Source organism: Pogona vitticeps, chromosome 3 (assembly GCF_051106095.1).
Source record: "Pogona vitticeps strain Pit_001003342236 chromosome 3, PviZW2.1, whole genome shotgun sequence".
NCBI lineage: Eukaryota > Metazoa > Chordata > Lepidosauria > Squamata > Agamidae > Pogona > Pogona vitticeps.
The window spans coordinates 32,281,280-32,303,901 of NC_135785.1; the positions used below are offsets into that span (position 1 = coordinate 32,281,280).

General features: G+C 39.9%; 1 protein-coding gene across 1 annotated transcript in view; it reads left to right on the forward strand.

Annotated features, from left to right (window-relative positions):
* SLC9A9 (solute carrier family 9 member A9) overlaps positions 1-19,367 on the forward strand; it is a 383,628-nt gene extending 364,261 nt beyond the window's left edge. Inside the window, exons 18-19 of the mRNA XM_078389136.1 lie at positions 11,676-11,781; positions 12,532-19,367. Of these exons, the coding sequence (XP_078245262.1) occupies positions 11,676-11,781; positions 12,532-12,753 (328 nt within the window). The 3' untranslated portion in view covers positions 12,754-19,367. The remainder of the gene's footprint in view (positions 1-11,675; positions 11,782-12,531) is intronic.
* The last annotated feature ends 3,255 nt before the right edge of the window (positions 19,368-22,622 follow it).

Below are 22,622 nucleotides of genomic sequence, written 5' to 3' on the forward strand. Positions count from 1 at the left end.
AAGCTTGGCATCCTTTTTCCTGCTGGCAACACGGGGATGATATTTTGCAGCAATATAGAGCCATTTCCTAGATTTTTGAATCATGGGCACAGAAACAGAATATTCCATGTTCATAAATGGGAGATATTTTTTTGAAGAACTGAATCACTTCCTGATTCTACTGTTAACTTTGTGTTTCAAGATTTGTAACTGTTTCATGAATAAAATTACCAAAAATATGAATTCAGTGGTTCAGAAAAAAGGGGTGAGGTGGGGAGGCTAGGTAAAGGTAAAGGTTCCCCTTGACAGTTTGTCCAGTCGTGTCCAACTTTAGGGGGCGGTTTCATCTCCATTTCCATCCCATAGAGCTAGCGTTTTGTCCGAAGACAATCTTCTGTGGACATGTGGCCAGCGTGACTAGACACAGAACGCTGTTACCTTCCTACCGAGGTGGTCCCTATTTATCTACTCGCATTTTGCATTTTGCATGCTTTCAAACGGTTGGCGGGAGCTGGGACAAGTAACGGGGGCTCACTCTGTCACGTGGATTCAATCTTACGACTGCAGGTCTTCTGACCTTACAGCACAGAGACTTCTGCGGCTTAACTCACATGCACCATTCTATTATCACTATTATCACATGCACTATGGAAATCCAGAAAATTATTTGTCCGAGGTTTCTGGACTCTCAAACCTAAACATTATGTCATTCAGTAGACTGGAGATATGGGAACTATAATAATAATGTTTTAGCAGACTCTGCACTGAGAATACGTCTGAGCAGCAGAAAAAGCACAATAAGTCTCTCAGTGATCAATGCTCCTTAGTGATCTAAACTGAGAGTTGATTTGTTTGCTTGGCTTTTCTATATTCCAGGAGAGATTTTGAACTTTCCATATGGAAGGACTCTGCTTCCTACAATAAGTCAGATTGCACTGTTTTTCTCATCATACAGTTGAGCTTCCTTGTTTGTCCCATATGGTTCTTTATATCTTTATAAAGTACTGGCATGATTTACAGTAGATAATATATGAAACATCAAATAAATGGAAGTATTTTCCTTAAAAACAAATCCTAAATTTATTTCACCAGGCATTATGCTATAGAGCCATGGTTCCCAACCTCGGGTCCCCAGATGTTCTTGGACAGAAGTCTACACCACCACTACCTGTGTTGGTTAGGATTTGTGGGTGTAAGCAGGAAAAAAAATGTATTTTTGGACTACAGCTACCTAGAATTCCACAGCCAGCATGACCATTTACAGTCCCAAAAGATAGTTTTTTCCAAATGAGATGCGGACACAGAGGTACAGTAGGAGCCCCTGGCCATATCTCTTCTAGATATCTTTATTTCTTTATTTTATTTCTTTATTTCTAGATCTTTGCAAAGTATTTTTGGCTGGTTCTTGGTCAGCAGGCTGTACCTGGACCAGAAAGCTGGTGACATCTGCACTTCACTTCATTGGGTCAGCCTTCAAGAGCCAAGTAAAGCAGCAGAACAGGATCATCAGGATGAAAAATGTGTATACTTGTGAAAACACACACACCTAAAGCAACATGATATCGAGGAAGAGTACAGGCAGAAATGTATACAACACAAAAATCTGCGTACAAAATTATGTATGACAGAAAAAATGTGCCCACATATATGAGTTCTCATGTTGCCGTTTTTTGAAATTTCAAAATGATGTCCACAAAATTAAGAATCTGTATGGATTAGTTATGCCACATCCTATATTTTAAGACATAACCATTATGGTTTAAAGTAATAAAAAGCAGATAGATTTAGAAATCAAAGTTCTATTTGTGCCACCTTTAAGAAATGGCAATCTCAAAGTTCATGTAAAGTCCAAAACTGAAGCAAGAGCAGATAAGCATGACATATGCAAGGTTTAAATTAAAATAGACTAAACTGAAATATGGCTCATTATTTTCCCATTGCCTGATATTTCCTTTTTTTAATACCTATCAGATAAGTGACTGCTGATAATAGATAGTGGCCAGCATCATTTCATTTCCCCCACACTCACTTACAAGCGCCCACACGCACACTGATGCATGAGAAACAAAAATGTAAATCTTAATCTTATCAGAATGCATTGCATAATTTGCTATCTAGAGAGTTATTTAGTGAAAGAGATACAATCAGGGCACACTTGTTCATGCAAAAATTATTGACGGTTTTAATTCAGACTCCTGCCATCATCTCAATAGATTGATTTGGAATTAAGACCCACTTCATATTTTGTATGGCAAATCTTGTTTGCCTCAGCTACACTTCGATTCACTGGTGTGTCTATAGTCAATGCATATAACATGAAGCAGAGATCCATATTCTAAATATACAGGCCCATATTCCAAGCAACACTGCATGGCCAAGATCTCAGTGCTTAGATGGATCAACTGATTCAGTTATGCTTACTAAAATATTCTACAAGAAGATTTGTAGCAAGTCTAGTGTAGAAGTTTGGTGGGTATGTACCAAGATATCTCAAGCCAAAATGTCTGCCACAACTCAATAGATTGCTTTATATTCCATGTTAATTGTCAGCTTCCTACAAGGAGGTAATGATACTGGCCTAATTTACAAAGGTGTAAGGATTACTGAAATAGATCAGCAGTAGAGCACAGATCTGAAAGTCTTAGATTCAACTCCATTTAAAGAATGTCAGGTGGTAAGTGATCAGGTTATAAGAGAATGAACTTGAGGGGAAATGACATTTTGGACTACAGCTCCCAGAATTCCCAGCTACCACAGTCTTGCTGGCAGTTGTAGTCCAAAATTCTAGGAGGTGTAATCCAGAAAATCTACCTTTCCAAGGTCTGGATCTCTGCCTCAGATTGCAGGCAGATTCAGAGCAGACGACAGAGAACTAATATACAAGTAGTCTGGAATATTGTGCTTTGTTTGTACCAACCTTATCCAGCCTAATACTCTGCAGGGAGCAGAGTACAATTCTCATCATCTCCCTGCCAGTGGCTGTGTTGCGCATGGTATAACAGGGGTTGAAGTTCAACATATCTGAAGAACATCAGGTTGAAGATGGCTACTCCAGAGAACAGCAGCTTCCTATGCAACTACCTTGAACACTCCAAAATGCAAAGTAGTTTTGTAGTTTTCTTCAGACAGGACAGATAAACTGGGAAATCCAATTCAAGCCCTTTCCTTTCAAAAGATCCCACTGTCTCAGTCTTTCCTAACAGGACAACAGAGCAACGTCATGCTCAGAAAATTCAGATCCATGCACCAAGACAACTTAGTATTTTATTCCTCTGATAAAAGACAATGAATTATATGGGTGATCATGCCTTTAAAATGGCTCCTGGGCTAAATCATGCAAACAACAACCACTATAGAGATAGACAGGCATTAACACATGCAATCACCCAAGCACAATGGTTGACAACTGGCCATAAAAAGAAAGGAGAAAATAACAGCAGAATATGGCATTTGATGTCTTTTCAAGGTTGAGCTAGAAATATTCTTACATATAACTCTGAGCCAAAATGACTTTGTCAGAAATCTAGAATATTTCATAGAGACATAGGGTTTCTAGGTTCAGTGGGTTTCCAGGCATTAAACATTGACTGTGAAATCTGTAAATAAACGTTATTGTCATTCTTTTGGAGTGGCACAAAAAACTGATCGTCAAAGAATTGTAGAGTGTCAGAGCAGATGCCACATCTCCCCACCCCATCCCTATGCCTCTTTCCCCTTAACAATTTCATTCATAAGAAAAAAAACAGACAGAGCTATGTCGGCATATAGTGGAATTAGATCTTTATTAGCCTGAAGGCATAAAAATGTTCATGGCTTCAAGATCAGATTCTTCATCAGGCAAGATGTCACAAAAACTTGGAGGAAAGGTGAAGAAGATTGATCTTAAACCCATGTTGTCTACATATGAATTGCTGTATAGCTCAGGGGATTAGGTATCTGGCTGTGGAACCAGAAGGTGGGCATTTGATTCCCCACTGTGTCTCCTTCACAAGGTCTGGTCAATGGTCCATAGGGTTACTTTCAGCATTGCAGTTCCAAAATGATGATGATGATCGTCTTCTCCATCATAGAAGGTACAAGTCTCTGCAGTAACTTAGAGCTGTTTCCATCCTGTCTGAGTTCACATACTCATAGTCCAAGAAACTACCTTTCCTGACGTCTGTTGTGATATGTAAATAACTCTGTTTTGATCCCTGACTAGTTGGATTCAAATGAAGCATAGATAGTTTTTTTGTATTATAAGTATGTGTCAGAAATTATTTAATCAGTCTATTACCTCTGAAGATGTGTCCAGGTCTTCTTATTTCTCTATTAAGAAAACAATTCTTTTCTTCTATTTGTAAAATCTGGCTTAGGAGGCAGTGTCACTATTAGCATATTTTCTGTGTAGTACACCAAAGAGTAAGAAAGAAAGAAGCCAAATCACTCACTGTGTATCTTTTTATCATCACTCTAGGTTTGTCTCTGTGTGTTTTAATCCATAATTAGGTCCCATATCTATTTGTGTGATGTGAAACAGAAAGGCATTAGACATAGCATAAAATATCCTGAAAGTACTACCTGACTAAAATCTACAACATTTCAGAAAACACATAAAAACAATATTTTAAGGATGGCTTTATATGCTGTCATTATTTCACACCATAATACATTACACAGTGGCTGCAGATGAAGGGGTATAATCTATTGAGTTAACTAGCAAGAAAGCTCTAAATATAAAGGAAGAAATAAGAGACAGAGATCTGAATCCAGCTGCTAGCCACAGCTAGAAGAGACCCATTGAAAGAATGGGATTTGCATAAGTGTTGGCTTACCTTCACTGACTGAATTAATAGGTCCACTTTAGATAGGACCAGCAGTTAAACTTAACGTCAAAGTATCTATCCCAACTATTTTGTCCTCCTATCTAGATTCCAGAAGAGAAGATCAGAGTGATGGTATTCTTCTTCCTTGTTCATTATGCATTCAACTGTGAAGGCAGAAACCTGGTGGGAGACAGGATACACTTTCAGATTTGCATAAGGCAAACTGTGTTTGAAAGGACTGTAACTCCCATGGGGCCATAGGGCATCCGTCACTGGACTTCTAAAATTTTTTAACATATCTGGTAAAGTTGCAAACATACAGTATGCCCACAATGAAAAAGGGGATTAGTAAAATTGAACAGCAGGAACAAAACAAAAAAAAACCTTCAATGTTCGTAATGTCACAATTAAAGGATAACTGTCCATTGATTCTTTGATTTACAGTGAGTTTCCATGACAGAGCCAGGGAATCAAACTGATCTCTCCTGAGTCCATTACTCCATTCACTATAACACAGTGGGTATCCCATGAAGAAGACTATCTATTTACAGTATTAGAACATGATCTTGCCTCCAAAAATATTTGATAAATTAGCATGTTTTTGTTGTATAATTGGTAAGCTGGAGGAATTTTGTTTGCATATCTGATGTCCCAGGATTCTAGCATTGAAAGAATTTTATTGTATGAAGGGATACAATTGTAAAAGAAGGAAGGGTACTTTTGCCTTAATGTGTGATATCCAACCCTTAGAAGAAAGTTCACTTCAATCATTTCCAAATCAACTGTGTTTTTTTTTAAAAAATGCATATCCTGCTCACACACCCCCATTTTAAACCCATTCCTTCAGTCTTTTGTACAGATTTTGGAGGATCTCAAAAATGGTATGCGATCCAATCATGGAAAAAAGGAATCACATGTGCCTAGGTTCATAATTTCATCACAGGTCTCCCACAGCAGACCATTTAAGCTGTTGTTTTATTTACCCTTCCTAGTGCTGCCAAGTACAGAGTGGAACTAGCTTTGCACATAACTCTGTACACCTGGATGCTGTGGGGCAATTTACAACTGATATAGTTATCTTTAGGCAATTCTGCTAAATCCTGGTGAGCAGATCAGTAGATGTATTTACAGTTATAATAATGGAAAATATAGTTACAGTGGTGCCCCGCATAGCGAGGTTAATCCGTTCCAGATTAACCTTCGCTATGTGAAATCTTCGCTAAGCGGGAAGTAAAAAGCCATTGGAATGCATTAAACTTCCAAATCGGCCCTAAACTTCCCACTTAGAGAAGTTTCCTGGCCCCGGGCAGCCATTTTCGCGCCCTCGGCAAGCGAGGGGAGGGCACGAAAACGCCGCGCGGGGCCATTTCGGGTCGTCCGCGGCCGTTTTGAAGCCGCAAAACAGCTGTTTTGCGGCTTCAAAACGGACCCGAAATGGCCCCGCGTCGCGTTTTCGTGCCCTCCCCTCGCTTGCCGAGGGCGCGAAAACGCCGCGCGGGGCCATTTCGGGTCGTCCGCGGCCGTTTTGAAGCCGCAAAACAGCTGTTTTGCGGCTTCAAAACGGACCCGAAATGGCCCCACGTCGCGTTTTCGTGCCCTCCCCTCGCTTGCCGAGGGCGCGAAAATGCCGCGCGGGGCCATTTCGGGTCGTCCGCGGCCGTTTTGAAGCCGCAAAACAGCTGTTTTGCGGCTTCAAAACGGACCCGAAATGGCCCCGCACCGCGTTTTCGCGCCCTCCCCTCGCTTGCCGAGGGCGCGAAAACACCGTGCGGGGCCATTTCGGGTCATCCGGCGCCCATTTTGGAGCCGCCAAATGCGGCTCCAAAATGGCCGCCGGACTCCCCAATTGTCGCAATGCGAGTGCGGCGATTGGGTGCTCCGTATAGTGATCCCGAAAAAGGGGATCGCTATACGGATTCGTCGTTATACGGTGCGCTCGCTAAGCGAGGCACCACTGTATATGTGTTCTGCCTCATCAGAACATTTCTTGGAAGAAGAGAGATGTTAAAGGAAACTTACCTCCCCCGTGCGTTTGAAGAAATTGACAATATTTCACATAGATCAGAACTACATTGTTAGTGCTATTTATGTGTGAAGCTATAAAGTGTGCCAATAATTAAAAGGCAAAAAATTTGAATGCTTTCATTTATTAAAACAATAAAAATAGGCCATTGGGGGTTAAGCTTCAATGAAGAAAAATAATAGCCAGTTAACTATAAAACTCAGAGGCTAACAGTTTATTACAGAATGAAAAGTCTCCAAGCAGCTCCAGAAAATTGCCTATTGTTATTGTTTAGTCATTAAGTAGTGTCTGACTCTTTGTGACCCCATGGACCAGAGCACGCCACGCCCTCCTGTCTTCCACTGCCTCCTGGAGTTTGGTCAAATTCATGTTGGTAGCTTTGATGACACTGTCCAACCATCTCGTCCTCTGGCATCTCCTTTTTATTTATTTTATTTGTTCGATTTATATCCCGCCCATCTGGTATATTCTACCACTCTGGGCAGCTTACAGAATATCAAAAACAATTTAAAAAAAACATAAAAACATTAGCATACAGCAATAACAAACAGTGCAGGAATAAATAAATAATAAATAGCAAAGCAAAAAAATCAGTAGTTGACAGGAGGGAAGGCCTGGATGTACATCCATGTTTTCAGTTGGCATTTGAAAGTACCCAGCGTTGGGGCCTCGCGAATTTCCGGAGGAAGGTTGTTCCAAAGGTGAGGAGCCACCGCCGAGAAGGCCCAGCTTCGTGTCTTTTCCCTCTGGGCCTCCCTCGGCGTCAGGCTCCTCAGCTTCACCTCCTGACTCATGCGGGTGATCCGAGTAAATCTTGATCTTTTCCTCTTGCCTTCACACTTTCCCAACATTAGGGGCTTTTCCAGGGAGTCTTCTCTTCTCATGAGATGGCCAAAGTATTGGAGACTCAGCTTCAGGATCTGTCCCTCCAGTGAGCATTCAGGATTGATTTCCTTCAGAATTGGTAGGGTTGTTCTCCTTGCAGTCCAGGGACTCTCAAGAGTCTCCTTCAGCACCACAGTTCAAAAGCATCAATTCTTCGGTTGTCAGCCTTCTTTATGGTCCAGCTCTCACTTTCATACATCACTACTGGAAAAAACATAGCTTTGACGATGCAGATTTTTGTTGACAAGGTGATGTCTCTGCTTTTTAAGATGCTAGGTTTGTCATCACTTTCCTCCCAAGAAGCAGGCATCTTTTAATTTCGTGGCTTCTGTCACCATCTGCAGTGATCATGGATCCCAGGAAAGTAAAATCTGTCACTGCCTTCAAATTGCCTCCACTTGATGGCAAAGTTGATGGCAAAATTGACCCAGTGAGGGTCAATTTAAAGAAAGCAGAATTTGAGTGATGGGTAAAGAAGCTAAAGAAAAGATGTGTTCTCTTTGACATATAACAAGAAAAGTATTTACCTCATAATTCTTTTTGAAGAACTGTATCATACATGGCTAGATAGATGGACAGACAGATATTTGTACACTCATACATAAATACATATGCACACACATTGAACTCTGCCAAATGTTTCATGTGGCTTTAATCTTTACAACCTTATCTGCTAAGATTATAAACATTAAAGCCACATGAACCATTTAGCAGGTCCCACTGTGCAATAAGATATGTGTCTCTTCAGGTCATAAAACTGACAAAGCAATTGTATGACTAAACTATCCTCTTTTTTTCTTGCTAATTAATGTGGTCAAAGCAAATGTTATTCATCATCATCATGGAACTGCAGAGCTTAAAGGGACCCTATGGATCATCAAGCCCACCCTGTCAAGGAAGCACAGTGGGAAGCTGAATGCTCAACCTCTGGCGCTGCAGACAGATGCCTAAGCCACTGAGCTATCTAGCAGTTAAGAAATGTAGAAAATAAACAGCATGCAATTTATTTCTCCTGGTACAAGAGAAATAGTATGAGAAAGAGACAGAGGATAAGATGTTACAGTATATTGGTGAGAATCATTCTCAACAGAGATGAGGGTGATATAATTGATCAAGATGAGCAGATTTTCTTCTTTCCCAATGAATCACTTTTAGATGAAAAGATTGGAAAGACAGGTGCAAAACAATAGCATGAGCCTGTTTCTAGTGTATTTACATAATTTCATATAAAAAAGCACTGAAGCATGAAGTGTAAAACGAATGTGTTGAATTCTGAGAAAAGGAATGACTTAACACTCTCTCCCCAGCTATAAAGTTACTTAAGATTTCATGAAATACATTTACTGTGGGGCAAGGGGAGGGGGGGCATTGATTTGATTGTGAAATGCTGAGTGGGCACTTGAAAGGAAGCAAAAGATACATGACAATTACTAGCCATTTGCTTCTTTTATGCAAAGTGCTGCGTGCAGCTGCATCTTGAATAGTTTGCTATTGTCTTTGGCCACCTTTTTGGGACATTGCAGATGCTAGATGAAAACGATACACTCCAATAGCATACTGTATGGTGGATTCCTTCCTGTTTTCTCATAGCATTCTTGCACAGAGATCTGAGCTTGCTACTTTATCAGCATTGCTTGGTATTCCAGGCATGTTGATGATGGCATGTTAGGTTTAAATAAACAAGCTCAAGTTGAAGCACATGGATATGATTTACAATGCAGCAACCATCAAGTGAGAACTGGCACCTTGCGTAGTGCAGATGCTCCTGCCATCAAGTTCAGTGGGGTGAGTGAAAGAGCATGGTGGACCAAAGATAGTTTCTGGTTCAGCCCTCAGAAGCTCTGATTAGAGATATCAGACACTGAAACTGGAAGAGATCTCCCTGAGATCCTGGAAAAGAAGTGCTGGTCACTCAATAATGCATGGCTTGACCCAATGATCTCACTCAGTGGAAAGCAATCATCAGCTCCTGGACTTTTTCTGCAATAGGTACCATCCAATGACATTCCTGTCCATTTCAGATCTTGCAAAGTTTACTGAAGTCCTCTTTCTTCAGAGGAACATTTTTAGTTTAGGACTGGATTTATGGAACATATGGTTTCCTAACATATACATGTGTCAGTTGAAGTTGATTTTAAGTAGAATTAGACAAACTAGAACATGCCCACAGGAGGACAACTGGGCTGGTGATGGGTCTAGAAGCCAAGCCCTAAAACTAACAGGTGGAAGAACTGGGTATGTTTAGACTGGAGAAGATTAAAAGAAGGTTGTCACACAGAAGATGTTCCTTTTTGCTCCAAATGAAAAATCCTTAACCAAATGATAGAAATCTGCAAAGAAGCAGCTTTTGGCTAAAAATTTGGATGGGTGGGGATCTAATGATAAAAGCACCCCACAAAAATATGTTGTAGTTCTGCCTGGAACTAAGAATGAGGTAGAGAATGAGTTTGGGTGTGGAAAAATGAGACAGTCAATGAGATCAGCTTTCAACAGCCCAACCCTAACATCTACGCACCAATGAAATAACTAGCTTTAGTCATTAATGCTTCTCATTTCACAGGGGACTTTTCACATTGTAATGAATTAAATGTAATAATATGTCTGTTTACATTTCTTTCATGTAGGCCATGATGTCACATATGTTAATTTTTTACACCTTTAGAAAAACTAGGAAATGAAACACACATACACCCACACAATTTTCTAGCATGGGAATGGACTCACACTCCATGAGCTTCTGAATCCTGTATTTCTCCATAATCATGAAATTAAGCAGTCAGCAGTATGTATCTCTGAAAACAAGATCTGTTTCAGGAAGAATTTAATGCTTTTCTATTATTAAAACTTTCAAAAACAATGTTGACCAAGACTAGCTGATTGCTAGTTAGAAAAGGGCTGTTTCTTGTTGGACTTATTATACTGATTAGTCATGTTTACAGGTGAAAGAAATATTCCAATAGGATAAAAGGACTCCTAACAGCACTGACTAAGATGGACTAGATGGGGATTTGGTCTGATTTGGGGACGGTCTGATTCACTCCTTTTTCTGGCAAACACATGACATACAGGCAATTGTAAATGAGGCTGTTCCTGATCTATGCCTACCCACATCTTTTGGGGTCTTTGTCAGGGGATAATGGTATGGGGGTTGTTTGTTTATTTGTTTGTTTGTTTTGGTGCAGGTAGCATCTCTCCATCTTGGTTTGGTTCCAGCATTTGCGATCACCATAATAAAAGAAAAGCAGGTAGTTTAATCTGTCATTTTGCTCAAGCTACTCCATTATATTGGGAAATGAAAGCATGCAAAAGGTCACGAACTCTACCAACCACAAGGTCAAGGGGATCACTACCATCAACCACAGTGACAGATAATCTCCTTATCACAACAATACACCCACAACAAAACACACTAATCGCCCATCCACAGAAAACAATACACCCATAACAATACACACTAATCATCCCATCTCACAGCCATAAATACTCCACACCCTAGCCAAACTACACCAGAGCACAGTTTGCTGTCCTCTGAAGATGCCGGCCACAGAGACTGGCGAAACGTTAGGAAAAACCACCTTCAGAACACGGCCAAGAAGCCCGAAAAACCCACAACAACCATTTTGTTTGTTCTCCTTTTTCTCTCTTCCTATCTCTCTAAAGAGAGGAAGGGACAAATAGAATCTCTCGAGGTGCAGTGTGTTTTTCTGCTCTGAAACCACCTGATCCTTGCATGTGGCTGCAAAGATGATCCCAAATTACATACCACATCTCAAAATGACTTTGTTTAGCACAATCTAGCACAATCCAGCCCAGGACTGGATTGTGCTAGATTGTGCCATATGGTCAGCCTTAAAACACACAATTGCCTTTCCTTTCCTTTTGTTGAATATTATAACAGCCCCTCTCTACTTTATTGCTGTAGTGGCACATGTAATATCTTCACGTATGCATAGGCTGGTAGTAGTCCTTAACAGATTTCACAGATATCTGAAGCCCATTCTCACCCATGCTGGGCCACCACTTACTACAACTTTACCTGAATGGTGTAATCCTGTGGCCAGGTTACTGACTAGTCCACGAGCATATGGGGTAAGTAGTCAACTTGTATGTGCCTAAGTCATTAACTTGGGGGAGGGGGTTTATAGTGAAATCTTAAATCTGATGGAAAGTATTACAACAGTCTCAGTATGACTTTGAGCCTCACAGCATTCCTGCCAAGAGAGCATGGTGTAAGATCCTCATAAACCCAAATTCACCATGAACATTCCAGTTCTGTTTCTAGGTCAGATCACAGGACCATCTTGATTTTTTAAGATTCTAGATTCAGTAGATCTGTGCACAATTCCGCATATATGACTGATTCAGGCATCAAATAAGCTACTCCTGGGAACCAAGCTTTCATCTATGTTCACATACAGTTCCAGAAATTCCTATATGTTAGCAGAAAGGGCAGCTTAATATGCACATCCCTCATGCTTTAGACAGAACATTTCTGCATATCTAGAAACCTTATCATATAGTATACCTCCATTTTTGTTAGGTAGAATGTCATTTCATATGGGGTTCTTTCTATCAAAATCTTCATTAGTATATTTTTCTGAGTCTAAGAAAGAGGATAAAGTATCCAGTTAACATATAAAGATCACTCTTCTGCCAAAGTAATGCAAACTGAGATACTGTGAGTAGATATAAAGAAATCCAATTAAGCATTGAACTCAAATCAAGCTCAGGGCTAATCTAGAGGAAACTACAAAGAAATCTTGTGAGATTTTTCTGGCATTGATAAATTATATTTCTCCCTTTTCCTTTCTTTTTTCATTACAAAAAAAAATCACATAGGAGCAACTGAAGGATGATGATGCGGATTTTATCATCAATAATGATGAACTGACTCTGAATAATGAAGCCTCAGCCCTTCCACCAATGCCAGCACAAATAAGATTAGGATCAACCCATCCTGCAGATGAAGGAAATATTTATGAAGGAGACCTTGGCCTAGGAGGATATGAACTCCAGCCGGAACCCGCATCAGGTCAATCTCGGATGGTTTCCTCACACTAATATTCAGTGAATACATGTATTGTGAGGATGATGGGGAACACAGAAGCCATGTTTATTATGCAGAGCTTTCCAGAAGCCTGAAAATGTATTAAGGGCATCAACTGAAAAGAAACAAAACCTTGCTGAATCTATAGCTGAGCCTGAGGGAATGAAAATTTATTACCATCCTTATATATAATACAACTACATTTAATTTTTCTGACAGTGGCAATTTTTAATAATGGAATTGAGGGCACCGTCTGTCTGCTACTGGGACATTACATATGCGCTCCTACTCTCTGATCACGCTTCATCATCTCCGTTCCTATCTCACAAACGCACAAAGCCCTTTGAATGCTATTCTTCTAATTAATTCAAGAGAGAGGGAAGGATGGGAATTTAGTTAACGAGTACATGCTCCACAGATCACAGACACTGCAATACTGTTCCTCCCTTACCAGTAGACTGCCTTATGGGGTAAAATGGACAGATATTCTTTTTTTACACTCTAGAGGGGATTTCCCTTTTCTCACTGTTGTTACAAACCCGTGTGAGTCTTTCAGTCTGTGGCAGTTTGCCTTTACTAATGCAGCTCATAAAACTGATATATGAGCTGCTGAAACTTAAACAAATCAATAGCGGGGCCTTGAGATTATTATTTTGATTGAGCATGATCACACATATAGATAATTATGTTTTCCCCCAATCCATTTGTTCATAGTTGAGTATATATTGTTCATTACATGTAAGACACAAAATTCATTTGCCAGCTTTCAGGGATGTTGACAAGCCTTTGGCTCCAAGTCCCAAGTCTGACTCCCAAGTCTTTGGTACCAAGTTCTGAGTCTCAAGTCCAAGTCGCTAATAGAAACAAGCTTTTTCCCCAGGAAAAAAGGGAGAGGTGGGTGGGTTCCAAGTCATGACTCAAGTCCGAGTTGAGTCACCAGGGCAACTTTAAGTCTGACTTGACACTGCGTCTCATGACTCAAGTCCCCATCTCTGCCAGCTTGATGCATTCTTTCATCAGATTCCCTACTGTTATGCACTTACTTTAGGAATGTGAGCTGAGAATTGGGCTAAGTGAAGAAAGGGAGATAGAAAGAAAGAGAGAGAGAACATAATGTATAAACAATGTATGTAAAATCTTATCTTAGGGCATAAAGAAGGAAAAGAAATAGACCACTCTGCATGTAGCATGGAACAAAGGTCACCTGAATCATGAGCACAATGATACTGCTGCTCTCACCCACATTCCAGGAAGCTTTGTGGTGGTGCATCAATGAATAGTTTGTGGCCGTGAACAAGAACCACTTGTTTATTGCATAATATGATACAGATAGGGATGAAGTAGGAGAAGAGTGCCGTCAGAGTCAAGATGGTTACTAAATAAATGTGCACAAGGCTGCTAGATGGCTTCCTAGATAAGACTGATACCTTTAAGAAGCACAGAGTGGACAGCCTTTTGCCCCCCCCCCTTTCACAGCTGTTCACAGACACAAACCAGCAGGTTTTCATTTCACAGGGCATCAAAACTATCATCTCCTCATTTGCCGGTTTCTTGACAGCTGTTGTTTAAAATGCACGCCATTCGTTGCCCTGCTTCTATGCATGTTAATCTCCTTTGGAATCCTCGAGACCTATAGTTTTGACATCATCTTTGGTACTCATTATATTTGACTCCACCATTATCAAAAGTACCCAAACATATCTAAGTGCTTATTGGTGTATTTTGTACTGTTGTATTAGTATTTTGGCTTACATATGATATTTGTACAGTTTTTCAAAAAGTTAATCTTCAGTGGAACAGGAATAAGAAGGAAACATAGAAGCAACCACAGGAATAAGAAGGAAGCATTCTACCTGTAGGTGAGGAAGGGAATAATCTATCAATTTCACTTTTCTCCTGCATCTGAATTTTTTAAAATCTTGTTTCTTTCACTCCTGAACATACGATTTTCAAAATTTTCAAAAACAAACTGGAATTCGATTTCCCATTGTTTTCACAAATTCCTATCTGCATGTGATTGTCCTCACCATATATTTCTAATTTATTGGGCTTTCATACAAACCTCTTTAGCCAAATGAACAGAAAGTAAGATGTTTGCATTTTTGCAATAAAGTTTTCCAAACTTATACGCATGAAGATTTTAAATACTATCAATGCAGATCTCATCTATTAAATCTATATGTTGCATCATATACTTCATCTCTAACTTACAACAACAATCTAACACAAGCAAGTGATAGAGTTGTCTCTAAGGAGTCATTTTAGCTTTTTAGTCAGTATTACTAAATGAGTTAGCATTGCTTACTTAATCATCAGTGTGAGATTTTATTGGACATATTGCACTATTGCAATATTGCAATATGTCCAATAAAGTGTGTATTCAAAGGCCTATCTCTGTGAATATATCCTAGCACTATTACACAACTTTAAGTTCAAGAAATGAACTGAAATTCAGCTGATTTATTTCTTTTCCCATATTTTTATTGATTGTTTTGTGTGTTTGTGTTTGTATCTGCATATAACCCTAAGGGCATTTACCAGTTGGACAGTCTACAGAAATAAAGAAATAAACAAGCAATCTGTTCCATAGAAAAGAGGGCTCAAAATATCACAAAATTTTGATTTCTTGTGCTTGAGCTGTACACTATAGCCCAAGGTGTCATTCTCTGTGTGTACCTTTCAGAGCAGACAGCTCATAAATAGCATTTCACTAATAGATTTCCATAAGATGAATGACCAAAATACTCCATGCAGATCTTTCATACCTGAAGTCATAAAATTTTGGCTACACTCCACTATTCTGAATGTCCAGCTAAAATCAGTAAAACTCAAGAAGACAAACTATGTCAAACTGCACTTTTTTCTCAGTCTAGAAATACAGCTTTATCTTGCTTATTGTGTGGTCATGAAATAATTCTTGCCTCACAAATGATGGAGCCATAAGGGAAAGTTTATAAAACAGAAAGTTCATAAAACTCATAGCTTTAGACGACATCTGCAATCTATAAGTATAAATGTCAAGATATTGTGAATAATTCTAAAGTAGAATGAATTTTTGTTCCATCATAAAAGGAAACAGCAACAGAAACTTAGATATAATCAAGTTTTAATCTTGCTTTCCCAAGTCTAATTAACTGCCAGTACTTCTACAGCAGCTGCTTTAAGCATAAATTGGAAACAGGAGTCCTAAGATCAGAAATTGAAATGTGTTTTATTTCATTTCTTCCAAAAGCATAAATCTATTTGCCTCAAAGGATCCGAATCCCCACAAGGAAAAATATCTTTTGGCTGTACTGATATCTGATGCTGATGAAAAGAAGTTGTCAGTTTATAGCTTCTGGATATGGCTTACCTAGCTGCATTGCAAAGGGATGTAGCAGGGGAGAAAAATATAGAGCGGGAAACTTCCAGGATGCATATAGGATCACAAGGATATGAAAGGACTACATTCCACCTCAGATCCTCAAAAAGGAAGGCACCTAGACTGTTCCATCAACCCAGGTCCCATGATAGATAAATGAAAGACACCTGGTCCCAAGCTGTTCTTTTTTTATAAAGGTTCCTAAAATCTTGGAATATAAGGAGAATTTCTAATGATATGTTCAGCTGGCAGCTTCATGTTTGTATCTCAGAGGAGTTTAAAGTGACCAGATCACATCCTGCAGATATTTCAAACGTTCTGCAAATGACACCATGTTGGATGCATTTTGTGGAAAGCTGAATACCTAGCCCAGCTAAGACAGCATAAGCTTCATATCTGTGAACCTGGATAAATTTGATGCAAGTTTGAGTGCACAGAATGAGACCTGTGCTTCTTGTTGCCCGTGTCTCTTCAGCTCCTCTGAGATTAATCTTCCTTTGGGGAAATAAACAGGATCAATTCTAGACTAGAACATAAAGCCCAGAGAACAAAAAGCACAACCCAATTTTCCACCCTGCTTCCTCATGACACACAAACACCCAGTTTTTTGTCGTGACTCTTGTGGCTCTGAGATAACATTCACAGGCCAGATCTGGTAGGTGCCTTGGAGGTATATGTATAGAGAAAAGGTTTAACCCTAAATTTTAATATTGCCCTTTGAAAACTTAAGTATTTTTGCTTTACTGCATCCCAACATATAACTAGCAACTTAATTATAAATGCAAGTTTACTGATAGTAGTAGAGCAGCTTAAATAAATTACGTTTAATTGTGCTGACATGACTGTCCCTCATGACTCACTTGTAGGCTTTGTTTAGGGCGAGTATATGCAAAATTAACCTATGACCTGATTGTAAGTACTCAACAACCTACTGCTTTGGAAGCCTTACCTGTTACCTTTATCTGTTCAGATATATGCAGACAGAACAGCAGACTGTTCACCACTTTGTACATGATTCCTATATCCCTCTTCATATATTCTCCCAGCTGCATGATGGGCTTTTCATTGTGATTGTTGCACGCAGGTGTGTGATGCCCCTGCATGCATTCTACAGCCATATGATGAGGGCCAACAATTTAAGCATTTCTTCCCACTATCAGTGCTCCTCTGGAAGGGAGCATACCATTCACATAAGAACATATAGTGAGCCCTGCACCACAACCTCATGGAATAGGGTACAATGGCATCACAGCACATTTTTACAAGACTGAGGAGAACTCAATATTCTCAGCACATATGGGAATCAAAGACAAGCAAAGCTGATGAATTACAAGACATGGATAATAAAGAGACATCTGGAGAAAGAGTTTAGACAGAGGCTGGCAAATTCACTAGAATCAAGGGTCATTCAGATTTGCTGGTAAACCTAAGGCCCACAGCCCTGATGTGCATTGTTAAAAAAAATAACATACTGTAAATGTTGCTGCAATGTTTTTTTGTTAACTTAAAAATAGGTTTAGCTTTGAAGGAAAAAGGACTAAACTGAAAATGCATCCTTTTTAAAAATTGAACAATATGGTGGTGCTGGAGTTCTGGCATTGGTCATAGCATTAGGTCATAGCATGGAGCAGGCAATATAATCTTCTGTGCTTCTGGACAACTAGGAAGGAATCCAGAGGTCATGCAGTCAAGGCTTTAAAAGGGCTGCAACATGGTGCAGCCTTAAATATGGGAAGATTGCCCTCCAAACATCCAAGACAGCACTAGGGGACTTTTGCACATTTTGTTTCAAAAATATTTCTAAAAGTGACTGCAGGGCACTTGGGCCCAAAGTGACACTAAAGGATGCAAAAGTGGTCCATGAGTCTCATGAGGTCAACATTTTTCCCACTCTCTTTTTTGAAAGAACATGGGGCGATGGGCATGCACAGCTTGTGACCACTGCATTATTTTTTTAAAAAAAATAAAATAAAATATGCTACACCCACTCCCTTTTTTAGAAGAACATGGATATGCTTTTAATCTGGAACAGATAGAGAAAAAATATTTATTCCACCAGCTTCTCCTTTACATCCAGTTGGAGAGTTGGAGAAATTCCCAGAAAACCTGAAAGGATGGATTGAAAATTTATTAAGACAGAGACAAGTTATTAGAATTAAAGAATGGTAATATGAGGAATAAAGAGCAAATAAAAGAAATGATCAGATTGGATGAAATATCTTTGTATAATATTATTCAATGTTTCCCAATCTTGGGTCGCCAGATATTTTTGGACTAATATTCCCCAAACTCGCCTTCACAGCTAGCAGTGAAAGCTTCTGGGAGTTTTAGTCCAAGAGCACTTAGGGACCCAGGGTCAAGAACCACTGAATTAGAGGAATGAACAAAGGATTAGGTAAAAAGAAATGGTAAATGTAAAAAATTTACAAAATATGGAGGGATTATCTTACAAAACAAAAGTGCAGGTGAAGATAGGAGGACAGTACGTAAAATTTACAAATTATTGGAAGAAAAAGATGAGGAAGATTTACATAAAACATGGGAATATGATCTGGGGAAGATATAAGTACCAATGTTTGGAAAAGAAATATGAAATATTAGAATATTGAAATTTATGTCAGTAAGGATAAATTTTTTATATATATAATTTAGTTGTAGATGGTACTTAACTCCAGTGAAATTAAATCAAGTGAATGGCAATTATTCTAAGATGTGCTAGAAAGGATGCAAAAAAGCAGGTGCTTATTTTCATAGAGCAATTGGTTTTTAAGGAAATAAATTTTTAGACTATGACCTAAAATAACGCTTTTATCAACATTTGAAAAGGAGGAATGTAATCAAAATTTTAAAAAACCAAAAGAATTAGCTTCTAACTTGTTAACAGTGGTGAGACTGATTATAGCTAGGAGCTGGAAAACTACATATAATTTCCAATTAAATGATTGGTATAGGGAAGTTTGGGACGTAGCTATTAATTATAAGCTAACATAGTTAGGAAGAAGGAAATGCCAAGTAAGGATGAATTTAGAGACCTATTGGAAGAATTTATTAAGTTTGTACTGATAAAGGGGAAGAGGCAGCCCCCCTCACAAGAGTCATTACAATTCTGGAAGGGGAAGGGGACTCCATGGAAATAAATGGTTGCAACTCCCAGTTGGTCTTGGTGTAGGGAAACACTATGTTTAATAGACGTTTATTAAGTGGTTATTAAGTGTTTATATGCTTTTGTTAAAATTAAATTATTAAAAAAGAAAATAAGAAGAAGAACCTGAGAGCACTGCAGCTCAAGGAAAACATACAAAGCTGTTCTATTTGTGTGTTTGTTGTTGTTGTTGTTGCTGTTGCTGCTGCTGCTGCTGCTGTTAGTTTCATATTACATGCTCTAACAGGCATGGAATAACTACTGGCAGAACAGATCTTAGGCAGAAAGAGGTCTGTCTCATCACATGCAACCTGAGCCTTTCCAGAAGGCTTGTGTTGAACTATGATCCTTTGAAGGATCACTACCTCCGGGTAGTGTGGGCGGCATATAAATTAAATAAATAAATAAATAAAATAAATAAAATCATGTTTGAGCCATGATATAAGTATTTCCCTTATCTATTCCTATCTTTATTCCTTTCCAAGTATACACACACTGATATAAAACTATTAAGTGAAGAAAAATTCAAACATGCAGAACCTTAAGTAACTAGAAAAAGAGAAGAAGGGATATAACTACAAATTGAATACTACAAAAAAGAGGAAAGGGAGTGGTGGATGGGGAATGTCTTTATAGCAGGGGTCATCAACCCCCGGTCCGTGGCCCAGTGCCGGTCCGTGGGCTTGCTGGAACTGGACATGGGTCTCCGCCCCCCAGCCCCGCCCGGGGTGTGTGTCGCACCTGCGCACCGTGCTGGTGCTAAATGTTCCCCCAGCACCCCTCATAGGAGAGCAGTGCCCCTTCCCTGCCGCCCTCCCAGATCCTCAGAAATTCTGTAGACAACCCCAGCCCAGCCCACCTTTCCCACCCAGGAAGAGTCAGCCAGGCAGGAAGCAGCAGGATCGCGCATGTGCTCCCACCCAGCCACTTGCCCTGGGTGGGGTGGTGCCGAGCCCGGTGGCCAGTCATTGGTGCTTCCCGGGTAGGCTGCCCCATGGCGGCTTCCGCACAGGGAAGGGGCATTGCTCTCCTGTGAGGGGTGCTGGGGGAAGGTTTAGCACCAGCACGGCATGCCCCTCCACAAGTGCAACACACCCACCCATGAGCGTAGCGGTGCCCCACCTCCAACCAGTCCTCGCATGGAGCCCGCACCCCTCCAACCGGTCTGTGGACCGAAAAAGATTGAGGACTACTGCTTTATAGCACTTAACCATATCTATAGGAAACAAAGGCTGAGACTCAACACCATGCTAGTGGAGGAAGGAGGCTCTCCATTCCCACATCTGCAGAGTCTTCAGCACCCTATCATGGGCCACTCGGTGGCTGTCTTGGTTCATGCTGAGATGGAGCTGATAGAAAACCACTCATATAAGGAGAAGAGAGAAAAGCACTCACATAAGGAGATATGACTGCACTCCTGTTACTTAGTATAGTACGTTGCTCTAGAATGGATCCATTGAATCATTGATGATCTGCTAAGTCATCTCCTCTGTAAGTATTGTTGATACCAGTGGGTTTACTCTAGTTGACACTAAGTATGATAAAGTAAATTTCAAATACCATAGGTCCATTTGATTCAATGAAATTTATGGAGGAGTTGTCTCACCAAATCTCCACTAAGTCACTGAAATTACTCTAAGGTAAAGGTAAAGGTTCCCCTTGACAATTTTTGTCCAGTCGTGTTCGACTCTAGGGGGCGGTGCTCATCCCCGTTTCCAAGCCATAGAGCCAGCGTTTGTCCGAAGACAATCTTCTGTGGTCACATGGCCAGTGTGACTTAGACACGGAATGCTGTTACCTTCCCACCGAAATGGTCCCTATTTAACTACTTGCATTTGCATGCTTTAGAACCGCTAGGTTGGCAGGAGCTGGGACAAGTGACGGGAGTTCACTCCGTCACGTGGATTCGATCTTACAACTGCTTGGTCTTCTGACCCTGCAGCACAGGCTTCTGTGGTTTACCCGCAGTGCCACCACGTCCCTTGAACTTACTCTAGTGTGATCTACTACACTAAGCAAGAGGATTTCAACGATTGAATACTTGCTTGGAAAAGGTACAGCTGCTCACACAGTGATGAGCTGTGTAAGTGTACTGCAGCTACCGGATCCAGAGCAGACTATTACTTGGGGCAGGGATGGAGGAAGATCATTGGTTCATGGTCAAGATTGTCAATCACCATGGAAACTTCCTAGATGCCACATGACAGCTGAGGATGTTCACATCCAAAACCCAGAATGTGTGCGCCTACTCCAACTCTCTCAAACTCAATTAATAGAAACACACACAAAGAGCCAGACCTGCCTCGTCAAGCTGTCTGGAAGGAATGGCTTCTAAGCAACACAGCTCCTCCTGCCTTTTGTCCTCCTGTTTAGGATGGGCACACATAGCCTTCAGGAACTCCTGCTTTAAGATACCTGGACAGGGCTTCATACGCTCTTCACCATTCCTAAAAGAGGGGAGATGAGATATTTTAAATGAATGCACTTGTTGCACAAGAAACCGTAGTGTCAGCAGTTGTTGCACTACTTAACAAAAATGATCTGATGCTCTTCTTGCACCCAAAAGTAACACATTAGATCTAATGCTGTTACCTTTAATGAACTATTTCCATGCTCTAGATCTATATATCCAATAAGGAAATCTGATGTCTATAAATAAAATACACTGCTACTCTAGCCAACTAGAGCTTTAAAAATAATCAGTGTTGTGTCTAAAATGTCTTTTAAAAATAATGTATTCTAACCATATGAAGAGCTATGGTTGTTAGCCATTATATATGCAGAAGACAATCCATACACCAGTGAGTTAAGAATAATAATAACACTGTTCCATAAGCATAATGAGATTTCTTATAGCGCATACTGTACTAGAAATTTAGGACTCAGAGACACAAGCCAGGGAAAAAATGAAGCAAAGGAGAATAAAGATGAAGAGAAAGAGAGAATTTATCAGGATGACAAAGGAGTAAATGATCCTGAAAGAAGTCACAGAGGAGTTCAACTAAATTTGTCTGGAGATTCCACCAGTACGTCTGTTGTAATGAGCCCTTGAGTGTCAGCCTTGTTGCCTCAAGGTGTCTTTTGTTTCTTCTTCTTCTTTCCTCATCTTTAAAAAAAGGCCTGAAAATATTTCACCTCCCGAATACATATAGGATCCAGTGATGGTTCCCATTAGTGTGTTTTATCACTTCCTCTCCTCTCTCCCCTGTGTCTCTTAAAATAGGTTGCTCGTGGATATTAATATAATTTCATTAGTCTGATATAAAATGCCCTTGGTGTGCTATATAAACACTGTCACCATCTTTTTTCAATCTTGTTCTCTTTCTTTTTTTTAAATGGATTTTAGGATGAACTTCCAATTAATAATCCTGGATTATTTT